The sequence below is a fragment of the Ovis canadensis genome, chromosome 3 (genome assembly GCF_042477335.2).
Source record: "Ovis canadensis isolate MfBH-ARS-UI-01 breed Bighorn chromosome 3, ARS-UI_OviCan_v2, whole genome shotgun sequence".
Taxonomy (NCBI): Eukaryota; Metazoa; Chordata; class Mammalia; order Artiodactyla; family Bovidae; genus Ovis; species Ovis canadensis.
The window spans coordinates 2,814,935-2,840,106 of record NC_091247.1 but is presented as its reverse complement, the minus strand read 5'-3'; the positions used below and the strand labels follow the sequence as shown (position 1 = coordinate 2,840,106).

The 25,172-nt window shown below is 61.1% G+C and overlaps 1 protein-coding gene, 1 long non-coding RNA gene and 2 other non-coding genes across 5 annotated transcripts; 1 reads left to right on the top strand and 3 right to left on the bottom strand.

The window, feature by feature from the left end:
• Positions 1-502: 502 nt before the first annotated feature.
• Positions 503-8,617, top strand: DIPK1B (divergent protein kinase domain 1B). Of its 2 annotated transcripts, XM_069579860.1 has the most exons (6): positions 647-808; positions 4,197-4,331; positions 5,586-6,213; positions 6,387-6,737; positions 6,831-7,007; positions 7,529-8,617. In XM_069579860.1, the coding sequence occupies exons 4-6, from the start codon at positions 6,519-6,521 to the stop codon at positions 8,339-8,341; spliced, it is 1,209 nt and encodes a 402-aa protein (XP_069435961.1). In that variant the 5' UTR covers positions 647-808; positions 4,197-4,331; positions 5,586-6,213; positions 6,387-6,518; the 3' UTR covers positions 8,342-8,617. The 2 variants fall into 2 exon arrangements, with proteins under 2 accessions (XP_069435960.1, XP_069435961.1); XM_069579859.1 differs by lacking the exon at positions 5,586-6,213 and having other exon boundaries at positions 503-808; positions 6,630-6,737.
• An 860-nt stretch (positions 8,618-9,477) lies between these two features.
• Positions 9,478-13,167, bottom strand: LOC138435358 (uncharacterized). Its single transcript, XR_011255058.1, has 5 exons — positions 12,906-13,167; positions 11,603-11,780; positions 11,301-11,365; positions 10,180-10,418; positions 9,478-10,089 (listed from the first exon to the last, which is right to left on the bottom strand). It is a non-coding gene; the product is annotated as an uncharacterized lncRNA (long non-coding RNA).
• On the bottom strand, positions 11,120-11,253 carry LOC138438484 (small nucleolar RNA SNORA43). Its single transcript, XR_011256409.1, has one exon. It is a non-coding gene; the product is annotated as a small nucleolar RNA SNORA43 (small nucleolar RNA).
• LOC138438493 (small nucleolar RNA SNORA17) lies at positions 12,280-12,411 on the bottom strand. Its single transcript, XR_011256418.1, has one exon. It is a non-coding gene; the product is annotated as a small nucleolar RNA SNORA17 (small nucleolar RNA).
• Positions 13,168-25,172: the final 12,005 nt, after the last annotated feature.

The following is a 25,172-nucleotide window of genomic DNA, read 5'->3' as shown; positions in this document are numbered from 1 at the left end:
TGCTCTGCAGCCTGCAAGTGGGGGTGCCCACGGGCTGTCTGTGCAAACACCGGCACAGCCGCACGGTGCAACAGTGCGTTTTACTGTCTTTAAAAAGCGGGAGAAAGAGGCCAATGCTGCCGCAGTATCCACCGCCCCTCCAGGCCCTGTGGTCGGCGCGGGACCCCACTAGGGGTCTCCCACGACTGTTCCGGGCCCCGGCGCCTCCAGCGCCCCGCGCGTCCGCCCCTGCCCCGGGGGACCTCCGCAGGCTGCCCGGCTCCATCACCCGCCTCTCCTCCACCGAGGGGCGCGTGACGGCCCCCGCCGTGCAGCCCCCTCCCGTGGCGGCCTTGCGGGCGACGGGGGCTCGCACGCAGGGGCTCCTCTGCGCCGCCGGGGGCGGGCCGGGGGCGCGGGGGGGCGGGGCCTCGGCGCCCTCCCCCGTCCCTCCGGGCGCGGCGGGGGGCGGCGGGGCGGAGGCGGGGCCGCGGGCGCCTCCCCCGCCCCTCCCTCCCTCCCCGCCGCGCGCCCCCGCGCCGCCCGCCTCGCGGCCACGCGCCCCCGCGCGCCTTGGCTGCCCGCCTCCCCCCGCCGCGCGCCCCCGCCGCGCCCCCTCCCCGCGCACCCGCCGGGCCGTCAGCGGCGAGCGCTCTGGCGCGGACGCGGGGCGGGGAGGAGGCGCGGCGGCCGATGCGGGCGGGCCGGCCCGCGGGGCTGAGGCCGAGCGGAGGCGAGCCGGGCCCGCGCACGGCCCGCGCCCACCATGCGGCGGCTGCGGCGCCTGGCGCACCTGGTACTCTTCTGCCCCTTCTCCAAGGGCCTGCAGGTAGGCGCGCCCCCGGCCGGGCCGGCTCCCGCCCCCACCCCTCCCGCCCTGGGGCCCGGGCCGCGGCGGGGTCGCGCGGCATCCAGCCCGGGGACCCTGGGCGGATTCCGGACTCAAGGTCGCTGAGGGCCCGGGTGCGTGGTCCCTGGGGGACCGGGGGCAGGCGGGGCCCGGGGTGGAGGTTGCCGATCGGGTGAGCGGATGCTGCGGGGTTGGCCCCAGTGCCTCTGGGGCTGCAGAAGGCCCCCGCTCCGCCGCGGGCCGGAACTGCTCCCGCAGGCCCCGAAGCCACACCAGGTCCGCCCCGCTTTCCTCTACTTAGGAGACCAGGTTTGTCTTTCTGTGATGGAAAACTTGGGACCCGTAGAAGCACCCTAGGAAGGGCGTACCCTCCCCCTGGGTCATCCCCCAGCCAGCCCGAGAAGAGGAGTGTGCCCTCCCCACAGTGACCTTGGACAGATCCCCGGCCCTCTCGGAACTCTGCTGTCTGCAGGGGAGGCCCAGGCTGCTCTGCGGGCCGCCTACCGTGATCCCTGTCATGGCTGCTTGGGGTGGTCTGAGCCGGGCTGAATGCGAGCCTCAAATTATTCAGGCCAAACCTGCCACCTTCACGACCCCAGGCCCTGGGCAGAAGGAGACAGCCCTGGTCAGACTCGCCCGCACCTCCCTGGAGTCCCCTCTGGGGAGAAGGGTGGGAGCCAGGTAATGCACGCAGGGGTTTGCGCCAGAAGCCCCCCTGCCATCCAGGGGTCTTCGGGGGTAGTGGTCTCCACCCATCTCTGGGTCGGGTGGGAGCTGAGGGTCTGTGGCCTCCCCCACGCTGGGAGGTGGGGGTGCAGCGGCCCCATCCTGAGGGAAAGGGCTTGACCGACCAGGCCAGTGTGGCGGGTCTTGGACTGGGGCTGTCAGGCCTCTGAGCTCAGCCTGGGAACGGCAAAGGAGCCTGGACAGGAGAGGTGATGGGCTCCCAGTGGCTTGGGTTGGTTCCCAGACACCCGCCTCCTTAATGAGAGGAGACACCCTGAGCCTCAGTTTACCACATGTGAAACACACTCCTGTGTTGGTGGTGAGGGGTGGAGGCCACGGTGTACGTGGGCCCCTGGCCCCGAGGCTGCTGGTCATCATGCTGTCTGTGTCCCCCGAGGGCTCCCAAGTGCTCCACTAGGAGCCAGGCAGTCTGGGGGTGCGGGGAGCCGCCGACTAGGGCGCACTGAGTGAGCTCCCCCTGTCCTGGCGGCATGCTCACCCTTGGGCGTCAGGATGCCACAGGGGCAAGGCAGGGCAGGGGGTAGGGGCAGGGACTCCCCTCGGAGGAAGTGCCTGCCTGCGATGATCAGGGCCTGGGGGTCTCTCAGAGCTCGGCGCTGGGGACGGTGTCCATGGAGCGGGGCCGCCACGGGAAGGCCGGAGCTGGAGGGGCTCTGGCGGGAGCGTGGGCCGTGTCCGAGGTGGGCCCTGCGGTCAGGCCGCGAACCTGGGTCTGGCCCAGGTCAGCCCCTGGGGCCAGTGCAGGCGACAGCCCGCCCTTGTCCCGCCTATCCCCCCAGGGCGGTTGGCAGTCCTCTGGCCTCCACCTGTCCCCCCAGGGCGGTTGGCAGTCCTCTGGCCTCCGCCTGCCCCCAGCCGCGCCCCTGGCTCCCCGGCCCCCCACCCGCTGGCCTGCTTTCCTGCTTTTCCCTTTGAACAAAACTGGCAGAAGCAGATGTGGTGGCAGGACCAGTGGGCCTGCGACCCAGCCCTGCGACTCTGGCCAGGGCCACCCCGGGCCTCCGCAGCTCCCAGCCGCACCTGCTGCAGCGCCTCCCTGGGCTGCCGGCCGGGGGATTCCGCCAGAGGAGCAGGAGGGGAAGGCCCTGCCTCTCCTGGAGGAACTGTGAAAACTAGCACAGCTGCCTGACCTGAGCCTGGAGGCCTTGCCTCGTCCTCAGGGGAGAGCCGCCGGCCCCATTTCTGGGCCCCAGCCTCCGATGAGAAGCCCAGGGCTGACCAGGACTGGAGCCACCCCACTGACCCAGGGGTGGCAGGATGTGTGACCAGTGCTGGTAGAGGCCCTGCTCTGGAGCAGGCTGGTCTGAAGCCCCTTGCTCTCCCGGGCCCTCTTCTCTGAGGCTCAGCTGCCCCAGTCAGGGTGTCTGAGCTCTTCCACGGAGCAGTGCCTGGTAGCTCTGGCCCATCAGCTGACTGCTGCTGGGCAGCAGCCATTGAGGCCGTGATTTGCCAGGACGGGGGTGGGGAAGGAAGCTGATGCTCCTGCAATCCTGGCTTGGGGGCTGGATGGGAGACAGTGCCCCCCAGTTCCTGCAGGGCTCTGGGTCCCCCCCACCCTGTGATTCCACTCATCAGCCTGGGAGAGCTGCTCTCCAGAGAAGCAGTTCCTGGCCCACCCCACGCTCCTGGGACAGAGCCTCTGGCAGCGGGGCCAGGGGCTGAGTATCTTGGTTATCTCTTCTCTATTATGGTAAATTTCACATCGTGTGAATTCAGCATCTCAACCGTTTTTTAAGTGCACTGTTCAAGGGCATTAAACACATCCCCGTTGCTGAGCCACCACCACCTTCCATCTCTAGAACTCGTTTCATCTTCCCAAACTCAAGCACTCAAGCTCTGTCCCCTTCAAACACTCACTCGCCATCCTGGGCAGGCCCCCCTTTCTCCCCACCGCTCCCCGTTGTCCCCACCCTTCCTGTGTCTGTGGATCTGAGTCCTCCAGGTTGTTGCCTGGGTGGAGTCACACAGGATCTGTCTTGTGTCTGGCTCATTTCACTGGACATGATGTCCTGCTGGGTCATCCATGCCGTAGCCTGGGTCGGAGTTCTTTGCCTTTTCATGGCTGAACACCGTTTTCGCGTGTGGATGGGCCGTATCTGGCTTGCCCGCTCCCTCCTCAGTGGGTCCGCGGGTTGTGTCTACCCTTTGGCTGGTGTGATGGGGGGTGTGCGAGGCTGGGTCCCTTAAAAGCTCACAGGGTGACTGCGCCTCCAAGCCCTGGGCTCCCTGCTGGCCTTGGTCCAGCCTGAAGTCTTCCCCAGTGGGAGGAACCTTGTGAAGGGTGCCGGCCCAGCGTGAGGGGCCCGGGGTGGGGGGTGTGCCTTTCCAGCCTGACCTTCTACAGAGGTTACGTCATTATGAAATGACGGCAGGACAGGAGGAAAAAATTGTTCCAAATCTCTTTATTCAGCAAAATAGAGTTGTCTACCCTAAATCCTCCTCATTTGGAATTTATTTTTCCCTGCCTGTGAGATTTCAAGGTCTGGGAGACACCAGGCCCCTGCCTTGCACCAGAGTGGGTGAGCGGAGTGGGAGGGAGACACTGACCGGGGCGGGGCTTGGGGGGCTGGGGTCTGGGAGGCCAGGTCCGCTGTACTTCTTCACGCCCCCTCCCCCGCAGGGCCGGCTCCCAGGCCTGAGGGTCAAGTATGTCTTCCTCGTGTGGCTGGGCGTCCTCGCAGGCAGCTGGCTGGCCTACGTGCACTACTCGTCCTACGCGGAGCTCTGCCGCGGCCATGCCTGCAGAGTGGTCATCGTAAGTGTCGCCCGGGGCCGTCTGTGCGCTGCGGCCGCCCCCAGCCAGCGCTCCTACGGTGGGCAGCCTAGAAACGGGGCTTGAGGCCCGCCCGCCCAGTGGATTCTAGGGAGGGTCCGGCTGCGTCCTGTGGGGCTATCCATGCAGGCTGTGGGCAGGGGCCCAGGAGGAAGGGGTGCCCCATGGAGCACAGGGGCGTGGCTGGGGGTGGACAGACAGACGGATGGGTGGACAGGGCCAGCTGTAGACGTGTCTGGGCGGGGGGCCGGGGTCCAGCAGAAGAGGCTGCGGGGCGTGGTCTTCGGGCCTGGGAGTGGAGGCGCGCTAAGTCGTCACTACGGCAGGTAGAGCAGAGCTGCGCACGTGTGTGTGAGGGTGCTCGTGAACCTGTGTGTGCTTGTCCACGGGAGTGCGTGTGTGCCCACGAGCACTGCTCCACTGGCTCACGGATGCTGCCGAAGGATACCCTCTGACTGGTGGAGGGGGAGGTGACGCCAGCCCAAGGGGCCCCGACTCCGCGAACCTCCCCGGGCAGGGGTGAGCCCTCGTCGGGCTAACGGGGCCCGAGGCATCCATGCCTGGGGGCACCCGCCCCAGCAGAGCTCCTGGGGTCCTGAAGTGGGGGCAGTGGGAGACGCCTGGCCTTGAACCTGTCTCCTGGTGGGGGCCTGGATTCTCTGCTCCTCTGCAGGGTGAGGGGCGCTCTTCCTGGGGCGCTGTGTGGCACAGTGGAAGGGCTCAGCAGGCCTGCTCTGCCCAGGGTCCCATGGGGGCCAAACTCGGGACAGTCCAGAGGTGGTGGTGGAGGGGTCCAGAGCCCACGTGACAGGACTTGGGAGGGGCCCATCGATCATAGACCGTTGGCTGGGGGCAGGCCAACGTGGGCACAAGGGTGCAGCACCCAGCCCGGGGGGAAAGGCCTTGTTTCTTCCAGAAATGCTTGCTGGGGCCCTCCAGGGGTCAGACCCGAGCTGGGCGCCAGGCACACGGCTCTGCCCCCAGCCCGGTGGGCTGGGGACGCGCAGGGGCAGGTGTGCGTGTAGAGGGAGCCTGGCCTCTGGGCAGGGGCGGGGAGGGGCACTGTTTGGGACCCCTTGCACCAGGCGAGGTCCCGGGCTGTCCGGGTGGGTGGAGGGGCCTCTCGGGGCAGTGAGACCTGGGAGGACACGTGAGATGAGGCCTGGCCCGTGGCGTGCAGTGAGCAGCTGCTCAGAGCTGGTGGGTGTTTTCTGAGCACTTCCTGTGTGCCCGCAGCAGCGCCCCCAACATGCAGAGGACTGAGGGGCCCTGGGGGAGCAGACAAGGAACGTGCCCCTCCCAACCAGAGGATCTGCAGCTTCCGTCTTCCCAGAGTGCCCTGGCCTTCCCGCCAGCGCCAGAGTGGTCTCCCCGGCTGCTGGGCCGCGGGGACAGCCCCTCCTTTCCTGAGAAGACCTGGCCACCTCATGGGGGTATCAGCTGTCTCCGAGAGATTCCACAGCTTGTCCAAGGTCACCCAGGGTGTGTGTGTTGGGGGGAAGGCAGGACCGGGGTCACGGACCAGGTACCCATGGACCTCAGGGTGCTCAGCCGGGTCCCTACCTCAGCCCGGTTTGTAGACAGGAGACAGGCTGGGAGGGGAGGGGTCTTGCCCCACCTGAGGCTGACGGCCACACTGCCCACCTCAGCTTCGGTGGAAGCCCCTCCTCACCCTGGTGGGCAGCATGGCCGGCAGGCCCTGACCCTGGCCCAGCCTGGCTGCCCGCACTGGCAGACCCCCCCACGAAGGGCCTTGCAGCTCCGGAGCGGACCTCTGCAGTGGAGGGGCTCCCCTTTTCTGTCCTGATGAACGGGTGTCAGGCTTTGAAGCCACAGCACAGAAGCCTCCTCCCCGGTCCCGTAGGTGAGTCCAGGGCCTCAGCGTTCAGGAGGCCCTGCCTGCCCGCCCCCGGCACGCTCCCTTCCTGCAGGCCTGCTCCACCAAGGGCCTGGGCACCATGGCAACAGTGATGCACACCCAGGAATTCACCCCACGCGTGCTCCAGATGCCACAGATCCCCCCGTCCCCCCACCTAGGGACCGCCCTGGGAAGGGCCTCACCTTCCGGCTCAGCTCAGCCCACACCTGCAGGACTCAGGGGGCTGCAAGGCCCTGTCTGAAGGCAGGAAGGGCCCGGTGAGGGCAGCGGCTCCTGCAGAGCTCGACCTGATGAGAGCTGCAAGCCCCTCCCTGTGCGTCTGGCGAACGAGGCGCTGGCGGGCCCGCGGATGGAGCCCTCGCTTCCCCGGGCCACTTCCTGCGTCTCCCTGCTCTCCCCAGTGTGACCAGTACCGCAAGGGCATCATTTCGGGCTCCATCTGCCAGGACCTGTGCAGCCTGGAGCAGGTGGAGTGGAGGACCTGCCTCTCCTCCGCGCCCGGCCAACAGGTAGGCCTGGCGGGGCTCAGCCCCCGGGGCCCTGCCGCCCGCGGTGCGGCTGCAGGGGGCCATGTACACAGCGGGGCCCTGTGCTTCTGGCAGGTGTACAGCGGGCTCTGGCAGGGCAAGGAGGTGACCATCAAGTGTGGACTGGAGGAGAGCCTGAGCTGGAAGGCCGGGGCCGACGTGGCCCCCCGGCGGGAACTGGTGCTGTTTGACAAACCCACTCGGGGCACCTCTATTAAGGAGTTCCGGGAGATGACCCTCAGCTTTCTCAAGGTCAGTTGGCCCTCCTGGGGGCGGGGGGATGTCAAGTTCACGCCCAAGGACGTGTGCACAGGGCAGGAAGCAAGCTGAATGGAGGTGGCCACACAGGCCAGGGGGTGTCTGGCAAGCCCGCCAATTCCAAGCAGACCCCACAGGCACGAGGCTCAGGGAGCACGCACAGGCCTGAGAACCCGCCTGGGGCCAGAGGGCAGGGGGCAGGGGGCAGGGCATCCATGGGGAGGAGGCCAGGGAGGAGGTGGGACCCGGGGGTGGGTGGGGCAGATGAGGGGTGAGCGACCCCCGCAGCGCTCCCACCTTCATGGGGGAAGTCCCCGGGCTCCCCGAGCGCTGGGGGTAGAGCGCAGGTGGGCTTTCCAGGAGTGGTAAGGGGCCTCCCCAGCGCCTTGCTGCCTGCTTCACCCCTGGGGCTGGAGGCCGAGCTCCCCCATCGGGCCGATGCGTGGCATCGGGTGCCAAGCCTGCAGCTGCGCGCCCACGTCCCGCCTCCCCTCTCTCCTGGTCCGAAACCTCAGGCTAATCTGGGAGACCTTCCATCGCTGCCGGCGCTGGTCGGCCAGGTCCTGCTCATGGCCGACTTCAACAAGGACAGCAGGGTGTCACTGGCCGAGGCCAAGTCGGTGTGGGCGCTGCTGAAGCGCAACGAGTTCCTGCTGCTGCTGTCCCTGCAGGGGAAGGGGCACGCTGCGCCACTGCTGGGCCACTGCGGGGACCTCTACGTCACGGAGGGCGTCCCGCGCAGCTCCGGGCCCGCGGCCGCCCTCCCGGCCCTGCTGCGCCCGCTGCTGCCGCCCGCCCTGCACGGGGCCCTGCAGCAGTGGCTGGGGCCCGCCTGGCCCTGGCGCGCCAAGATCGCCATCGGCCTGCTGGAGTTCGTGGAGGAGCTCTTCCACGGCGCCTACGGGACCTTCTACATGTGTGAGACCACGCTGGCCAACGTGGGCTACACCGCCAAGTACGACTTCAGGATGGCCGACCTGCAGCAGGTGGCGCCCGAGGCCGCCGTGCGCCGCTTCCTTCGGGGCCGCCACTGCGAGCGCAGCGCGGACTGCACCTACGGGCGCGACTGCCGGGCGCCCTGCGACACGCTCCTGCGCCAGTGCAAGGGCGACCTGGTGCAGCCCAACCTGGCCAAGGTGTGCGAGCTGCTGAGGGGCTACCTGCTGCCCGGCGCCCCCGCCGGCCTGCGCGCCGAGCTGGGCAGGCAGCTGCGCACCTGCACCACGCTGAGCGGGCTGGCCAGCCAGGTGGAAGCCCACCACTCGCTGGTGCTCAGCCACCTCAAGACCCTGCTCTGGAAAGAGATCTCCAACACCAAGTACACCTGAGGGCCTCGGGCCCCGCCCCAGGCCTCTCTTCGCCTCCCGCACCACGAGGCCCTCTGCCGCCAGAGCGTGGCAGCCACGCGGTTCCTGCCCCTGTACCACCACCTCCCCCCATGCCCCCGCCTGCCCTGGGTTATCCGGGCTCCCGACAGGACAGTGGAGCTGGCAGGAGAGAGGGAAGGACTGAGCCCAAGCACCAAGGGCTGGCCCTGGGACCTGCCCAGGCCAAGGTTTTGTTACTTTGGAGAACTCTGTAAATAAAGCTTTTCTGTGAACTACTGTTCAGTCACCAAGTCGTGTTCAACTCTGCGGCCTTGGGGACTGCATGCAGCGCGCCGGGCTTCCCTGCCCTTCACCGTCCCCCTGAGTTTGCTCTGTCGTCCCCTTCTCCTCCCGCCTTCGATCTTTCCCAGCATCAGGGTCTTTTCTCATGAGTTGGCTCTTCGAATCAAGTGGCTGAAGCTTGATTGGAGCTTCAGCTTCAGTCCTTCCAGTGAATATTCAGGGCTGCTTTCCGTTTAGGATTGACTGGTTTGAAAGCACAGCCTTCTTTGCAGTCCAGCTCACATCCATACAGTCTGCTGGGAAAACCATAGCCTCGATTATGTGGACCTTTGTCAGCAAAGTGATTCCTTTGCTTTTCAATACTCCCAAGTTTGTCGCAGCTTTTCTTCCGAGGAGCGTCTCTTAATTTCATGGCCGTCATCCGTCCCCGGCAATTTTGGAGCTCAAGAAGAGTGTCATTGTTTCCCCATTTGCCATGAAGTGATGGGACAGGATGTGATGACCTCTCTCAAGCCAGCTTTCCCACTTTTCCCCACTGAGTACCCCCACCCCACTCAGCCTGGAGAGTCTACTGCAGGGACTGGGGAAGGGGAGGGGACAGCCACCCCTGGACCCACATCCTGGCAGTAGGCTGCTTGGGGTTGACTGGGACTAAGGGCAAGGGTGACCAGCCCTGACCTGGACCACACGTGGATGGGGATGTAAGCAGGGGCACACGAAATTACAGGGGAACTTCGGGTTCCATCCATTTCAAAAAGCTGTCACTGTCCAGGAAGAGCACCCAGGACCCTGACCCCTCACACTCTCGGCTCCTGGTGGGGCCCCGGCTGATAAGACAGAGAAAGTCAAGGCAGTTTACTCAAGATCCATTTATTCTTTATTCTTGTGCCAACATGGGGACATGCTCCTTCACCAAGACAGGAGATCTTTCCATTCACTGTAACAACCTGTGCAGAAAGCAGGGGTCTCAAGGTTCCAGCTGTGAGACACTCCAGACTAATTTGCAAACCTCACTGACATTCTCCCCTCGGGCGGGGGTATAATCCAGAGACAGCTCAGGCCTGCGGGGTGGGCCTGCAAAGAAGATCCTGCACCTCCCAGCTGGAGGACTTCAGGACCACGCCCTGGGGTGCCTGCAGGGCTGCGGCCACTGCAGGCGGACACCACTGCCTTCGGGCGCCTTCCTGCCCCCGCCCCAGCCCTGACCCTGTTGCCGGCTGTCATCTCTGGTTCTGAGCTCCGAGTGGCCTCTGTTCAAGCTTCTGTATCGCGCAGAGCCGCTGCCCCAACCCTGCTGAGCCACACCAGGGGCAGAAGCACACGCCGCTACTGCTTTTCAACACGCGATGCGATAAGCCCACACGTTCTTCTTCAGAGGAACTCCCAAGGCCATGCCTCTCCCAGGCTCTGTGCTGCCCTCGGGTCTGGCGGTGCATGGCTGCTGGGCTGCTCTCCGGGGTTCCCACCTGCAAACAGGAAACCGAGGGGACCCACTAGGCACGCCTCCCGGCGCTGGAGCGGCCGGACGAGGCCCCTCCCCGGTCAAGCCTCCTTACCTTGGGTGGAGACCTCAGGACAGCAGCAGGGTTCCGGAAGGCAAAGACAAGCCTCCTCGGCCTCATCCCCCGAACATTCCACGCAGTTTCCAGGGGGTTCAGCCAGTGGGGGTCCTCAAGAGGGTGGGGAAGGACATGCCGCCGCCAGGCTCAAAGGTGGACAGACTGGACCTGCTGCGACCTGCAGCCGCTGACTTCCGGCAAGTCCGCGTCACCCCGGCCCCGCTCCAGTGGAGAAGCTACAGAAAACGCAAGCGCAGAATACGAGATGTGGGCAAAAAATCTAGTAGCAGCCACAAGTTCAAGATCATTCTTAGAAAAAAAACAGCACACCCAACTTGATCTCAAAACCAACCAGATACACACTGTGCAGACAGCCCTCACCTGCCCTGCGGGAGGGACCACAGGGCGTGACGGCTGGCTCACCCGAGCTCAGGGGAGCTGGCTTCCACCGTCACGAGACCCTCACCCCTGCCGGCAGGGAGTCACCCGACTCCCCTCCAGGAGTTCATACAACTGCCCATACCCAGATTCTGGCAAACCACTGTCACTGTGAGGGTCCAGAAGGTGTCAGATCCGTCAGCCTCCTGCCCAACTTACCCATCCTGACAGGTGTCCTGAAGAGTCCCACCTGCAGCTCTCCCTACCATGGACCAGCCGCGCTTACGGATCTGTGAGATGGAATCTAAGCAGCGACTCCTCCCAGACCCTGCCCCCCTGCAGCAGTGCTGCCGGCCACACCCCCTGGCCTTCCCTCAAGGGACTCCTTACATCGGGTGCTCAGGGCATGAGGACTCGTAGGCTGGGTGGTACAGGACACCAGCTCAGCAGCCCTCAGGCAGGGAGGCACGTCACAGGTGCCCAAGGACTCCTAAAAAGTCCTCCCCGGCCTTCTCTTCTGCGCACGTGGGAACAAGGGGCTCCCTCGGGCAGTGCTCGGAGATGTCCGGCTACAAACCATTCTTAGTGCCCACGGTTCTGAGCACTGAGCGTAGAAATAGCCACTTCCTCTCTGCCCCAACGGCACGGGCGCAGCAGGGCGGCCGCACCCGTGGTGCCGGCAAGACCGGCATCTGCAGGGCAGTGCCCACCCCCCGAGGCCTCAAGGAACAGCTTCTTACCTTGGTCAGGAGCATGAGGCTGCTCACTCTCGCCTTCGTTCACAGGCTAACAGTCGCCGTCCTTCCTGTATCAAATAACAAGAACGGTTGGTCCAGAATCCGTGAAGAGAAGCTACTACTGAGTATTTAAAACTAACGAAGGGGGCTGCTGGCACGGAGCCCCTGGCGGTCAGCTCTGAGGCTGCCACGGTCTGCCGGCGCCAACGCCCGCAGCAGGCTGGTGTCTGATGAACTCGGGGGACCACAGCACAGCCAGGCTCCTCTGCCCATGGGATTTCCCAGGAAATACCAGAGTGGCTTACCATTCCCTTCTCCGGGGAATCTTTCTGGCCAAGGCACTGAACCCAAGTTTCGTGGGTCTCCTGCACTGGCAGGCGGATTCTTTACCACCAAGTCACCGAGGAAGCCCATCCAGGAAGACCCCTGCGCCCCCTTCAGAAATCTCTGCACCTTCTCTCCCAGGGAGCTACCAGTGAGACACTAGATAAATCAATGGATCAGAAAAGTACAATTAACAAGGCGACAGAGAAAAAACGCTCTGGAATTTAAAAAGGCCTCACCGTAGGCTACTGCAGCTGGTCTTTGGAACTATCTTTCTATCTGGCAACTTTTTCATTTAAAGAGTTTCTAGCTGTAAAATCTACCATAAAATTAGAGTCGCTTCGTGTGAATATCCTGTAACATTTCAATCCACCTAAAACAAGTTCAATTATGTCAGTTGCTAGGTGGCTTTGAGCTCACCTTTGAAAGGGAAATTTCAGTGCCACCATTTTGTAATGCAAGCAGGTCAGCCTTACTGAAACCTACCCATCTTTCCTGCTGGTCGCTGAGCCAGAGAGCAAACACCCACCTGCTGCCGCTCCTCACACGGCAACCTCGGGGCGTCCTGGGGCCCAGCCAAGCGCCAGGAGAGAATTATAAGGCGTTCTTACACGACAGGCTTCTGGCAACACACACCCACCCTCGGTGGGCACTGTCAAGTGTCAGACTATCAATCATCCAGAGGTCCACCGGCCAGAACACTGGGCGTAGACCGAGCCTCTTTCCTCTCTGCCACCTCATGACGCAGACGTGACACGGCAGCCACACCTGCAACGCCTCTAGGGGCAGCGCGGGGAAGACCATGACACCCGTGGGTCCGAGTCCCGGGACTGCCTATGCGCTTGCGAAGCGCGCGACGAGGCCCTCCACCCAGGCTTGGCTTTGCTGCATTCGACCTCCAGGCCTACACCTGTCTGCACCCCAAACCAGGTACTTTCCGGTTGACTCCCTGCTTCATTTCGGGCTGTGTGGAAAACCGAGGTTAAAATACAGCGTGCAGACCCCAGGGGACAGAAGGGCCGCGCTAGGCATGCCGCTCTCCCCCTCCCCCGCAATGTTGCGGGAAGGGGACCCCCGCTCCCACACCTGCCACGCTACACCCACGGATAACCCGCAGACCGCCTAGCTTTGAGACAGGACCCAGTATAGAGAGGCGATCAGTACGTTTAAAAACAAAACCAGACGCTAAAAGCTCCTGCGCTTCGGCTCCCACCGCAACGAGCCGGAAGGTTGGCTGGGCGGGGTGGGGGTGTCGCGGCACGTGCCCCTAATGTCCCAACTCACCCGTTAAGCCACCGCTGCCTCGCCATGTTCCCGAGGCTTCCAAGCCAGGAAACTGCGGAGAGCACCCCGGGCGGAGACGCCGGGCGCGGGGCTCGGTCGCAGGCGGGCCCTGGGGCAGGCGGGCGCTCGGCCTCCCATCCAGAGGCCGTAACGGGCTGCCACCGTCCTCTCCATCCCCGCCGCCCAGAAAGGACGCGCGAGCGCGCGCCGGGCCTTTTATAGCGCGGACGGCGGCCCGCGAGGCCCAGCCCGCGCCCTCCCCGAGTTCGCCGGCGCCGCGGCGCCATCTAGCGGACCCTCCCGGCCGCACCGCGTGCTTGGCGCCCGCGGCCCTCGCTGAGCTCCCCTGTCGCGACCTCCGGCCAGCAGCGCCCTGGGTGGGGGCGATCCTCGCGCGGCCCCCGCGCCTCCGACGGTGGGGTGGGACCTGCCTTCCGTGGGGGGCGGGACAGCTCGAGCTAGCTTCTGCAAAACACTTGGACGCTTGCTCCTTGGAAGAAAAGCTATGACTGACCTAGACAGCGTATTAAAAAGCAGAGACAAAGGTCCGTCTTGTTACCGATAAAGGTCCGTCTAGTCACCGACAAAGGTCCGTCTAGTCAAAGCTATGGTTTTTCCAGTAGTCATGTATGGATGTGAGAGTTGGACCATAAAGAAAGCTGAGCGCCCAAGAATTAATGCTTTTGAACTGCGGTATTGGAGAAGACTCTTGAAAGCCCTTTGGACTGCAAGAAGATCCAACCAGTCCATCCTAAAGGAAATCAACCTTGAATATTCATTGGAAGGTCTGATGTTGGAGCTGAAACTCCAACACTTTGGCCACCTGATGTGAAGAGCTGACTCATTGGAAAAGACCCTGATACTGGGAAAGATTGAGGGCAGGAGGAGAAGGGGACAACAGAGGATGATATGGTTGGATGGCATCACCGACTCAATGGACACGAGTTTGAGCAAACTCCAGGAGGTGATGGACAGGGAGACCTGGCGTGCTGCAGTCCACGGGGTCAAAAAGAGTCGGACATGGCTGAGCAACAACAAAAGCACTTTGAACCAGGCAAGGCCCGGTGTGCGTGTCCTCCAGGGGATCTTCCTGACCCAGGGATCGAACCTGGTCTCCTGCCTTGCAGGCAGATTCTTTACCATCTGAGCCACTAGGGACGCTCGAAGCCCAGAGGCACTTGATAACTAACGCCTGCCGCCTGCCGAAGTAACTGCCCCAGCCCACGAGCGCCCGTAACCTGGGGCCAGCTCTTTGTTCCCTGCAGAAGGGCCTGTGCTGTTCCTCTGCCATAGCTCCCTGGAGCCCCTGCCCCCAGGGTGGGTCTGGGGTCCTGCGAAAGCCTTCTTCACCTCTCCTACAGTGCAGAGACCTTCGTCAAGCCCCGCTCAGGAGGGGTTACCTAGGTGTCGGCTCTGACTTGGGATGGGGGCTGCCCGGGAGCGCTGGGGAAGCCTTGAGGTGGGGTCAAGGAGGACCCACCATGGCTTCATTTTCCTGAGACGCCTCACAAGCTCACAGGTTACGGCCTGTTTGTGCTACACCACTGTGAAAAGTGTTCCTAACAGGATTCTCTGTGATTGGGGCCAGAGGGGGGAGTCCCAGACCTGCCTCCCAGGGCAGCCCCTTGGGCCACTTAACCGAGAGCGTTCCAGCCACACCACGTTCCTGGGCAGATGGGATGCCCCCTCCTTGAAGCCCATAGTGAGTGGTGGGGCCTGGTTTCGTGGGGGCAGGCTGAGCTAGCTTTGGGACAGAAGGACCCCTCCCCTCCTACCCGCCCAACAGCCACAGTGACCAGCTGGCAAGCTGCAGACTCAATTCTCCAAGGACAGGAAGCTTCCAGAACTGGACAGGGGTTCCTGGGCCCTCTCGCAGGTGCCCTGGGCCCTGGGATCCAGTGCTCCAACACCCTGGCCCTGTGACGGGCCGACACACTCTAGTCCCCGAGGCAGGTGGTGATGATGCGGTGGGCCACGCCACTGAACTGGGTGGCGGTGGCACGGACGGTGGTGGTCGGGTGCTCCTTGCCCTCCTGGGGCCCAGGCGGTGGGAGGGGGCCACCTTCCTGAACAGCTCCTGGGGGGCCACCGGCAGCAGGAGGCCGAGCCCCGGGGTGGGTGGCGGCAGCAGCAGTCTCCAGCCTTCGGTCGCCTTCCCTGCTGGCCGAACCTCTCGGCTGCCCTCCTCGGGGCTTCAGCCCCAGCATGTGGACTGCTGCTTTCCCAAACAAGGCTCAGAGTGGCCGAGAAGACCTCAGAGTTTGGAAAGTGTGACCACTGTTAAGATCATGTTTGCATTAGACCAGGAATCTTCCTTCTGGGGGTCTGAGCTAAACAAAGATTTATGGACTCACATGTCCCCTTCAGCACAGCGATGGGAGAGAAAAATCAGAAAGGGACTCAACAGTTACACGTTTCAGGGGCCCCGGAAAATTCAGAAGAGAAAGGGGATGGACTGGCCGATGTCCACCAGGGGGAACCGGGTTCCAGAAACGCACATGCCCTGGAATCCCCCTCCCCCACCGTGGCTCAGGGCACACGAGGGGTGGGCGGGGTGAGAATGGGGCACTGCCTGCTAGGGTGGGAAGGCTCTGGTCTTTAGTTCTTCATTCCTTCGGAATCGATTCTCTCACATTTACTCTCCTTGCAGTGGTTGTTCAGTCACTGAGTTGCGTCTGATCTTTTCGACCCCATGGACTGCAGCGTGCCAGGCTCCTCTGCCCTCTACTATCTCCCAGAGTCCATGTCCACTGAGTCCGTGATGCTAGGTAACCGTCTCATCCGCTGCCCCTTGCTTCTCCTTGAGCTTCAGGCTTCACTCCACAGGTGAGTGGTGAGTGGTGAGTGGGTAAGGTCCTCCTGCCCTGTCCCCCCTGCCTGTGGATGGCGAGCCCCATGACAGCCCCCAGCATCCCCGCCTCCAGGCCCACATCCTGTGTGCCTCCTCCCTGAGGGTGGAGGGGCTTTGGGACTGGGTTCAGATGAACAGAATCAGGCAAAAGCGGTATGCTGTCATTTCCAAGACTCACCGATGCAAAGTCTGTGACTCCCCCTGGTCCCTCCTCCTGGGTTCCTCTCTCCTGTCTCTGTCTCCCTGTCTCGAATGCAGTGTTCTAGAGAGGCAGGATCAGAGGTTATGAGGTGCCCCGAGGCTCCAGTACAAAGAACTGACATTGGGTCCCAGCCCACAGACAGGAAAGACCTGAACCCCCATCCAAACGGAATCCACCAATGACCTCAAAGACAGTCCTGCCCTGATGGAGCCTCAGCTGGGACCACAGCCCAGCCTCCTGGGCAGCCTCGGGGCAGAGGTCCCCATCTGAGCAGAGCCTGCATCCTGGTCACAGACGCTGTTCGAGGGTCAGCGTTTGCCCTCATGCGTGTGCGTGCTAAGTCGCTTCAGTCGTGTCTACCTCTTTGCAATTCTGTGGACTGTAGCCCACCAGGATCCTCTGTCCATGGGATTCTCCAGGCAAGAATACTGGAGTGGGTTGCCATGCCCTCCTCCAAGGGATCTTCCCGACCCAGGGATCAAACTCCTGTCTCCTGTGGCTCCTGCGTTGCAGGAGGATTCCTTACCGCTGAGCCACGGGGGAAGCCCCTTGCTCTTGGAAGTGAGGGGAACGCCATCACAGGGCACAGACCCCAGGACATCTGTCCAGGCCCAGGTCTGCCCTCCCCCCACCTCCCCTCCCCCTCCATCTCCGGCCACCCTGGCTCCCGCCTCACCTGCCCTCTGGCCAAAATCTCTTCCTCCTCCGAGTCTCTGACCACCCGCCCCCGCCACCCCTCCGCCGGCCCCCCACCCCTCCACCACCCCCAGCTCACTGCTCCAAGCGTGCAGGGCTGGCCACACCTCTGACCCCAGCTCACTGCTCTGAGCATGTAGGGCTGGCCGCCCCTGTCTTTCTGGTCACGGCACCGGTGTCCCGTGGAGCCTCGTAGACCCCCAGGGCTCCCGGCCCACCCCCAGGACCCTGACTCAGTTCCCTGGAGCGCGTGCTCTTCTCTCACGTGGACTTGCTCACCTGCTCTCGTCCACCTGCCCCTCCAGGCGGCGAGCTCCTGCAGGGCAGGAACCATCTGTCATGCCAGCACCACCCCCAGGCCCGACATGGCCCCTGTTCTTCGTGCTGGGGAGACAGTAGTTGAACCATCAACAGAGGGTCTCAGAGCCCCCTCCCGCCTCTGAGCAGCTGACACTGTGGGCCTGGAGGCTAACAATAAAAGGTGCCTGTTGAGTCAGAGGCAGGGGGACGCCCAGAATGACCCTGCGCTATTCTCCACGGAGCAGAGTGGGCACTGACCGCCCCCTCGTGGTTATCTCCAGCACTGCAGCCCCAGTCAGGAAAAGCAGAGACCAAATCCCTTGTTTGGGGTCCAGGTTCCCCGATCGCTCAACGGGTAAAGAATCCGCTTGCGATGCAGGACACACACTGGGAAGATCCCCTAGAGAAGGGAAAAGGCAGCCCCGTCAATACTGTTACCCAAAAAGCCCCGTGGACAGAGGAGGCTGGCGGGGCATGACAGCAACTCAGCAAGGCAGTGGTTCCACCAGGGCCCACCCCCGAAGGAGCAGAGCCTGCCCGCTCCTGGGCGAGAGGGACCCCAGCACCTCCCTCGCCGCCTCCCCCCTCCACTGTCCCCATGCCCAGGTCACTCCGGAGGCCTCCTCACCCCAACCAGGGGTCCAAATGAGGACCCCCGGAGGCCAGCAAGGAGGGTCTTGTCACTGGTCCCCGATGGGTGGTCCAGTCCCTGCCCTCTTCTGCCCCGCCCAGGTCCCCAGTCCCCCACGTCCCCAGGCTGCCCCCTGCTCAGAAGGACCTCAGGTAGCAGAAAGCTTTTTCCAAGGACTCGGAGCACAGTGGGTCACGGATGGGGGAGCAAGGCCAACAGACTCTCCTGCAATCTTATAGGGCCTCTGGGACCACCCCGTCTAAGCAACCCCTCTACATGGGAGTAAGCTGAGGCCTCCTCTCCTGTAGCCCCTCCACGCTGGGGAGGAGCCTCATCCTAGTTCCCAGTGCCCAGAGTGGTGGACACAGGACCCCAGACCCTGTCTTCCCCAGGCCTCTCTAGGGATGGCCCAGGGGCCACCCTGGCGACCCCCTTCCCATGCTATGGGCCGGGCATGTTGCTGGGGGTCACTATCTCTGTCCCCAACCTCCTCCTCACCCCTCTCCCCTGCCCTCATGTGCACACCCCTCTGACCCTCAGCAGGACAGTCAGTGAGTGTGAGCGTGTGTGTGCAAGCGCGCACCTGCGCCCTCTAGGGGACGCCCAGAGGAATCGGCCCCATGGGAGGGGTGCGCAGGGGTCCTCCAGGACCTGAGGCGCTCTCATCCCAGAGGAAACCCCCGGGGAGGGGTGAGGCCGGCTGGGGGAGGGGTGAGGCCGGCTGGGGCAGTGGGAACCAATCCTGTCCTTCTAGACTCTGCCCACGTCCCGGGCCGGGGCCTCATGGCGGGTTGGACGGGGCCCTGCATCAGCCCAGCTCCGCGAGGACGCGCCCAGGCTCTCTCCTCTGGACGGGTGTGGTGGACACCCGCTCGGGGTCATACTGGCCTCCCTCCTGCTTGTCGGCCGGGCCTCACGATCACGGCCAAGAGCGCGCGGGAGACCCCAGGATGCGGGCCCCTTGACCCCGCCCACAGCGCGCATGCGCCTCTGGTCGTGTGTCCTGACGCTTGCTGACCGCTCTGCGATCACCGCTCCTCTCTACCGTCCCCCACCCTCCCCCGGCCCAAGTTCCCTGGGCCCTGAGCCCACCCTCCCGGACGGGTGGGCTGCAGCACAGTGGGCTGGCTGGGTTGGACATCTGGGGACCCGAGGGTCACTGAATCTACCCCGCCCAGCTTTGCTGGTCACCAGACTCCATCCCAGGGTCCAGCTCAGGGCATGGCCGGGTTAGGGGGACCCGCAAGGGGACAGACACACGGTCGGGGCAGGGAGAAGGTCTGGGGCCCCTCCTCTTCCTTCTCCACCCTTCCCGCCACCCCATTTGTCTCTCTCACAGGACCCCAGGCAGAAGTTGTATGCAGCCCAGGCTGGTGTAGGTGGGGGCCGGCGGAGGCCCACCACCCAGATGAGGGTGTATTGGGGCACTTACTGTCGTCAGGGGGCCCTCTGGGGACTCCATGACTTCACCCACTTTATAGATGAGCAGTGGTCTCAGGTCAAGCTCACTCAGCTCCCAGGGACCAAGGCCAGCAGTGCGCTGGGACGGTCAGAATCCCCGCTCCTCAGCTTCACTGAGCCCGCGCAGAACAGGAAGCGCCAGACCCCCGTCGCCCTTTCCACCACTTTGCAAATGCTACAGGAGTTTTGAGCCCTCCTGGGCAGTATGGCTTGTCCATTTTTGTCTCATGTAAGGCCGGCCTATCATATACATTCCCACACGGAAAGCAGACAGCCAGTGGGAGGTGGCTGCATGACACAGGGACCCCAGAGCCAGTGCTCTGACTGCCTAGAAGGGTGGAGCGGGGAGGGACGTGGGAGGGGGGTTCAGGAAGGAGGGGAAAGTGCAAACGTGCAGCCAGTTCACGCTGATGTACGCCAGAAGCCATCACAGTGTTGCAATTATCCTCTGATTTTAAAGATAGAATTTAAGACAAACAAACAGGCAGATGATCTCTGACGGTCACTGGCTCGTCAGGACGCCCGCTGTCCTAACGTAGCTCTCGCTCTCATCAGCTCTGTTCTGTCTCACTCTGTCTCTTCTCAGGCAATTCTTTCCCCACCTAAGCATGGACCGGAACACTGAGGACGAAATTTATTAATATGAGGCCCATTGCCCTGCCCACAAGACAGCTGGCTGTGGCTTGGCACTGAGTCCTCGTTTCACCCTGGGCAGTTGGCAGGGGAGAGGATGGGGAGGCAGGTGCCCCCGCCCAGAGGGGCTCAGCTGATCTACGCAGCAAAGCAATGCCAGCTCTCCTGGGCCCCAGGACCGGCAGCCTCCACAGACGAACCGAAGGACCCCAGCGTGCAGGTGGTCACCAACGGGAAACCGAGTGGCTTCTCTAGCTGTGCAAGTCCTGGGGTCACCTTGTCAAGAACCCCAATTTCAGAGAAGAAATGGGGTCTTCTCTGCTCCCCCCAACATTCTAGGGGGTTCATACTCATTTATACGCTCTGAGCGATGGACACAAGATCTCAGGCCCCCGTGCTCTAGAGGAGCCCTGTGGACGGCCGGCTGAGGGAGCTCCCTGAAAAGTGTGGGGACCATCTCCCAGCAGCCTGGCCTCTCCCCTCCCCATACTAGGTAGGGGCTGAGGATGTTGCTAGGATACAGGATCCCCTGCCCCCTGGCAGAGCTGCCCCCAAGCTCTTTCATCTCATCCTTCCCGGCTCCTCTGCGTGCACTCCCCTCTGACCTCTGGCAGGGCAGTGAGTGAGTAAGTGTGTGTTGGTGTGTATGTGTGCACACCTGTGCCCTTGTGGGGACGCCCAGAGGAACGGGTCCCACTTGGGAGGGGTGGGCAGGGGTCTTGCAGGACCTGAGGGACATCCTAGAGTAGACCTGGGAGGTGGGAGCCCCCTCTTTTTCTTTGGACTCTGCCCACTGGTGGCACCTGATGGCCCCAGGCAGACCCTGCCTGCTCTGGCCTCAGTTTCCCAGCCGTCCCTCTCGGCTGGTGGTGGACCCGCACCGCTCGGCCCAGTTTGGGTGCGGGTGGGGCTCTCCCGGTCGGGTGAGTGGAGGGGTCGCGCTTGGGGCGCACAATCCTCCCTCCAACCGGGGCCTCGGGTGCACCCGGAGCGGAGCTTCCAGGAGCCGCGTCCACTGGGAGGCACGCACCCGGGCCCGCCGACAGCGTGTGCACACGCAACTCCGACGGCTCCCCGTGCGCCAGGTCCCCCGACCCCGCCGCTGCCCTGCCAGCCCCGCGTCCGCTGAGGCGTTTGAAGCGCCCTCGTGGGGCCTCGTCCCCGGCGCGGCGCCGAGGGCTGGAGGACGGAGCTCGGGTGACACCTGTCTGCAGAGAACCTGCACCCCTGACCTTGGAGCGGCCGGGGACCCGCGTCGGTTTCAGAAGCGTGTCGGATGCCAGGAGAGACTGGCCTCTGAACCAAAGACTCGGACTTTTCCCTCGGGGCCCCTCACCTGCCGGACTGGGCTGGGGGGCTGGGAGGATCACGAACTTTCGGCGCTGAGTCCCTGGTCCGGAGCGGTCAAGCTCTGCTTTTGTTCGTCTAAGAGGGGACGAGCTGGAAATGCTGGAAGGTGAGCTGGAGAGCCCTGTCACCCCAGTGACGGAGCCAGGACCTTCAGCCAAGGCACCCCAGGAAGCCGGATCCGCCACCCCCGTCCCCCCCGACTGCTGGGGGGCGAGGCCCGTGCAGGGGGTACCCGGGCGATGTGCCTGGCTGAGACACACAGTCTCGGCTCATTTATGCCTCATCTGTTAGGAGTTGAGGCTCTTCTTTGTGGGTCGACTCCTGGAACACGGGTCACCGCTCCAGTCATTCTGTGCAGATCTGTTTGGGGCTGAGCTGAACATGGCCCTTGCGCCCTCAAGGTTCCTCTTCTCCGGTTGCCTGTTCTGTTTCCGTGTCAGGGACAGAAAGTGATTCCACATTTTACTCTTTGGAGAAAATGAAACATCAGACTTGGACTTTTCCTTAAAATGATACGAAAACTTGTTACCTTTGAAATCTTGCTTGAGGATCGCTTCATGGTTGAAAAACAAAAAGGCAGCTTTCTTTGAAAGACTCATATTCTAAAAATTCTAAAATCTGAGATAGGGAGGAGAGTTTTCCCACAGTTTCTCAGAAAGGGCCCTGGACCAGATGTCAGAGAAACTCCCAGGGTGTCCTTGGGTCAGTCACCCTCCCTGGGCCTCAATGTCCTCATCTGTAAAATGAGTTGGGACAGTGGGGCTAGGTGATTTCCAAAGGTTCTCTCAGCTCTGACAGCTGATGATGTTGTTACCAAATGTTCTTTAAGCCATGAAACAGGTGATACAAATGGTTTTTTTTTCTCTTTAAAAGTTATAGGCTAGTAAACGCCCAAACCAGACGGGATCAGCTCTAAGGTGAATTAGTCCAGTGAAGGTCATTTATACCCATGTGTCCCGGAAAGTCCCGCTAAACTTCACCGCCCACGTGCTGCTCCTCCCACGTCATCAGAATTTGTTTTTGACCTCCGGACACTTTGACTCATCTTTTGGGAGGGTTTGTGTTCAACCAGCTTAAGAGTCCCCTGAGTCTCATACCTGGTGAGTCAGTCTCTGAAATATTCACGAATTCCAAGTCCTAGTGTTGAATCCCATCTCCATCCCTGATATGGACAAGTTTTGTAAGCAAACCTCAGCGTCTTGATCGCACTGTGGAAAATGTCATCTCCACGTTTTCTCATGTTTCTCCCCTTTGATGCATTTTGCATGTGTATTAGCTGCGTCGAAACCACAAAGATAAAATTTCTTCCCTGTCCTCTTGCCAAGAGAGACTCTTTTAACCTCTTTTAACCTGGGAGGGTCAAGGCATGCGCTAGTGCCGAGCTGCTGGCTGGAGCATCCCCCAGCCTCTTCTTCTGAGGGTGTCTTCCCCTGCTTCCCCCCGGTGGGGTTTAAGGGGCTGTGGCCCATACTCTTGAGGCAGACCAGCATTTGAGGCCTTAGCAAGTGCCCAGCCCTGCTTATTCTGGGACCACGACACATCTCCAAGTTGGATGGGAAGAAAATTACTTTTTTAAAAAATTAAAAAAAAAAACAAAACTCTGCTTTACTGAGATATAACTCACATGCCACATGATCCACCCACTTGAAATATATGTGCTCAGTCGTGTCTGACTCTGCGACCCCATGGACAGTAGCCCGCCAGACTCCTCTGCCCAAGGAATTTTCCAGGCACAAATACTGGAGTGCGGAGCCATTTCCTCCTCCAGGGGATCTTCCACACCCAAGGATATCTTGATTCTTCACCACTAGTACCACTTAGGAAATGGCAACCCACTAGGTATTCTTGCCTAGAGAATCCTGTGGACAGAGGAGCCTGGGGGCTGCTGTCCATAGGGTCGCACAGAGTCGGACACGACCGAAGCGACTTAGCATGCATGCATGCATTGGAGGAGGAAATGGCAACCCACTCCAGAATTCTTGCCTGGAGAATCCCAGGGACAGAGGAGCCTGGGGGCTGCTGTCTATGGGGTGGCACAGAGTTGGACACGACTGAAGCGACTTAGCAGCAGCACCACCTGGAAGCTCAGTATGATTATATGAGATATGAGATTATATGATTATATGAGACATGATATATCTCAATATGATTCAGAGCTTTTTAGTGTATCCACAGAGCTGTGCAACCGTCACCATCATAGCAGAGCATTTTCACCACCTCAGAGAAAACCCTGGGCCCGTTAACAGTCACCCCCCATTTCCCTTATCCCCACAGGCCTAGACAGCCGTTGATCTACCTTTTATCTCTATTTTGGCCTTTTCACAGACATAGAATAGTACACTGTGTGGCTTTGTGTGACAGCACGATGTCAAAGCTTCATCCATGTTTGTGGCACAGATCAATAATTCATTGTTTTGCCAAATAACGTTCCACTGCATAGAGTTACCATACTTTGCTTATCCACTCATCGGATGATGGAACGTTTGGGCTGTTTCCGCCTTTTGGCTGTTCTGAACAACCATGCTATGAACATTTGCATGTGAGATTTTCATCTGTCTTTATTTCTCTTGGGCATATTCTTAAGAGTAGAAATGCTAGATCATATGGAAACCCTTTAAATTTTGAAGCATCACCAGGCTGTCTTCCAAAGGGCCACACTGCTTTGTATTTCTGCCAGCCACGTGTGAGAATTCTAATTTCTACACATCCTTGCCAACCCTTCCCATATCTGTCCTTTTAATCAAACCATCCTGGTGGATGTGAGGGCTACCCTGGGGGCTCAGCTGGTAAAGAATCCGCCTGCAGTGCAGGAGACCTGGGTTCCATCCCTGGGTCGGGAAGATCCCCTGGAGGAGGAAATGGCAACCTACTCCAGTGCTCTTGCCTGTAGAATCCCATGCATAGAGGAGCCCGGCGGGCTGCCGTCCCTGGGGCTGCAGAGTCGACTGAGTGGATGTGGATTTGACTGTGCATCTCGTTGACTGTGGATTTGGTCTGTTTTCCCTCCCGATGATGTTGAGCATTTTTGACGTGCTTATTGGCCACATGTATATCTTCTGTGGAGAAATGTCTACTCACCTCCTTTCTCCATTAAAAAAAATTGGGTTATTAGTTTTTTTTATTATCAGGTTGTGAGCATTTACTATGCATTCTACATGCGAGTCTCTTATATATGGTCAGCTGATGTTTCGTCCCATTCAGCAGGGTGTCATTTTAGTGATATTGTCAATATCTCATTTTAGAAAGATACTGTCTTCTGATGCACATTTTACATTTTCATGACATGCAATTCATTTTTTATACTTGTGCAGAAGGTGTCGTGTGTAAGAAACCATTGCCTAACTCAGGTCACGTTTTGCGCCCACGTTTTCCTCTGAGAGCCTTCGAGCTCTGTCTTCGGTGTCGCTGTCTGATCTGGTTTGCGTCAGTCTCTGTGAGGCTGTAAGGAAGGGTCCAGGTTCTTCCTTCGCGTGGATGTCCCCGGCTGTCCCAATGCCATTTGTTCAAATAAACTACTCTTTCCCCGTTTAATTGTCTGGTCGCTCATCAAAGCCCGAGTCCAGACGTGCAGGCTTGTTTCCGGACTCTCCGCTCTGCCTCGTGGGTCTGTGTGTCTATGTTTACGCCGGGGCCACACTGTCTTCATAATCGTTTTGAAATTGGGAAGTGCGAGGCCTCCATCTTTGCTCTGCTTTTTTCAACACTGTTTTGGCTATTCTGTGTTCCTTGCATTTCCAAATGGATTTCAGCACTGGCTTGTTTATTTCTGCAACAAAAAATAAAAGAAAGAAAGAGAAGAGGCAGCTGAGATTTGGCTGCGGATCGCATTGAACCTGTAGTGCCCTTTGTGAAGTGTCGCCATCTTAACAGCATCAAGTCTTTTGACTCATGCATATGGGGTGTCCTTCTACTTATTTCGGCCTTCTTTAATTGCTTCCAGTAATGTGCTGTGGCTTTCATTATGCAAGCCTTAACTTTGGGGGCTCCATTGATTTATGAATATTTTAATCTTTTGAATGTTACTGTAACTGAAGTTGCTTTCTTATATTCATTGGCAGAGTGTGTTCCTCTCTAGAAATACAGCTGACTTTCTAAAGTTTATCTTCGGCTGTGCCGGCCTTGGTTGCTGCGCGGGCTTCTCTC

What these genes read in the sequence shown, in the direction of transcription:
- DIPK1B (XM_069579859.1), top strand. Translation starts at nt 746, where the DNA reads ATGCGGCGGCTGCGGCGCCTGGCGCACCTGGTACTCTTCTGCCCCTTC. An exon ending in CCTTCTCCAAGGGCCTGCAG is followed by an intron (nt 809 to 4,196) that starts GTAGGCGCGCCC and finishes CCTCCCCCGCAG; the next exon opens with GGCCGGCTCCCAGGCCTGAG. An exon ending in ATGCCTGCAGAGTGGTCATC is followed by an intron (nt 4,332 to 6,629) that starts GTAAGTGTCGCC and finishes TGCTCTCCCCAG; the next exon opens with TGTGACCAGTACCGCAAGGG.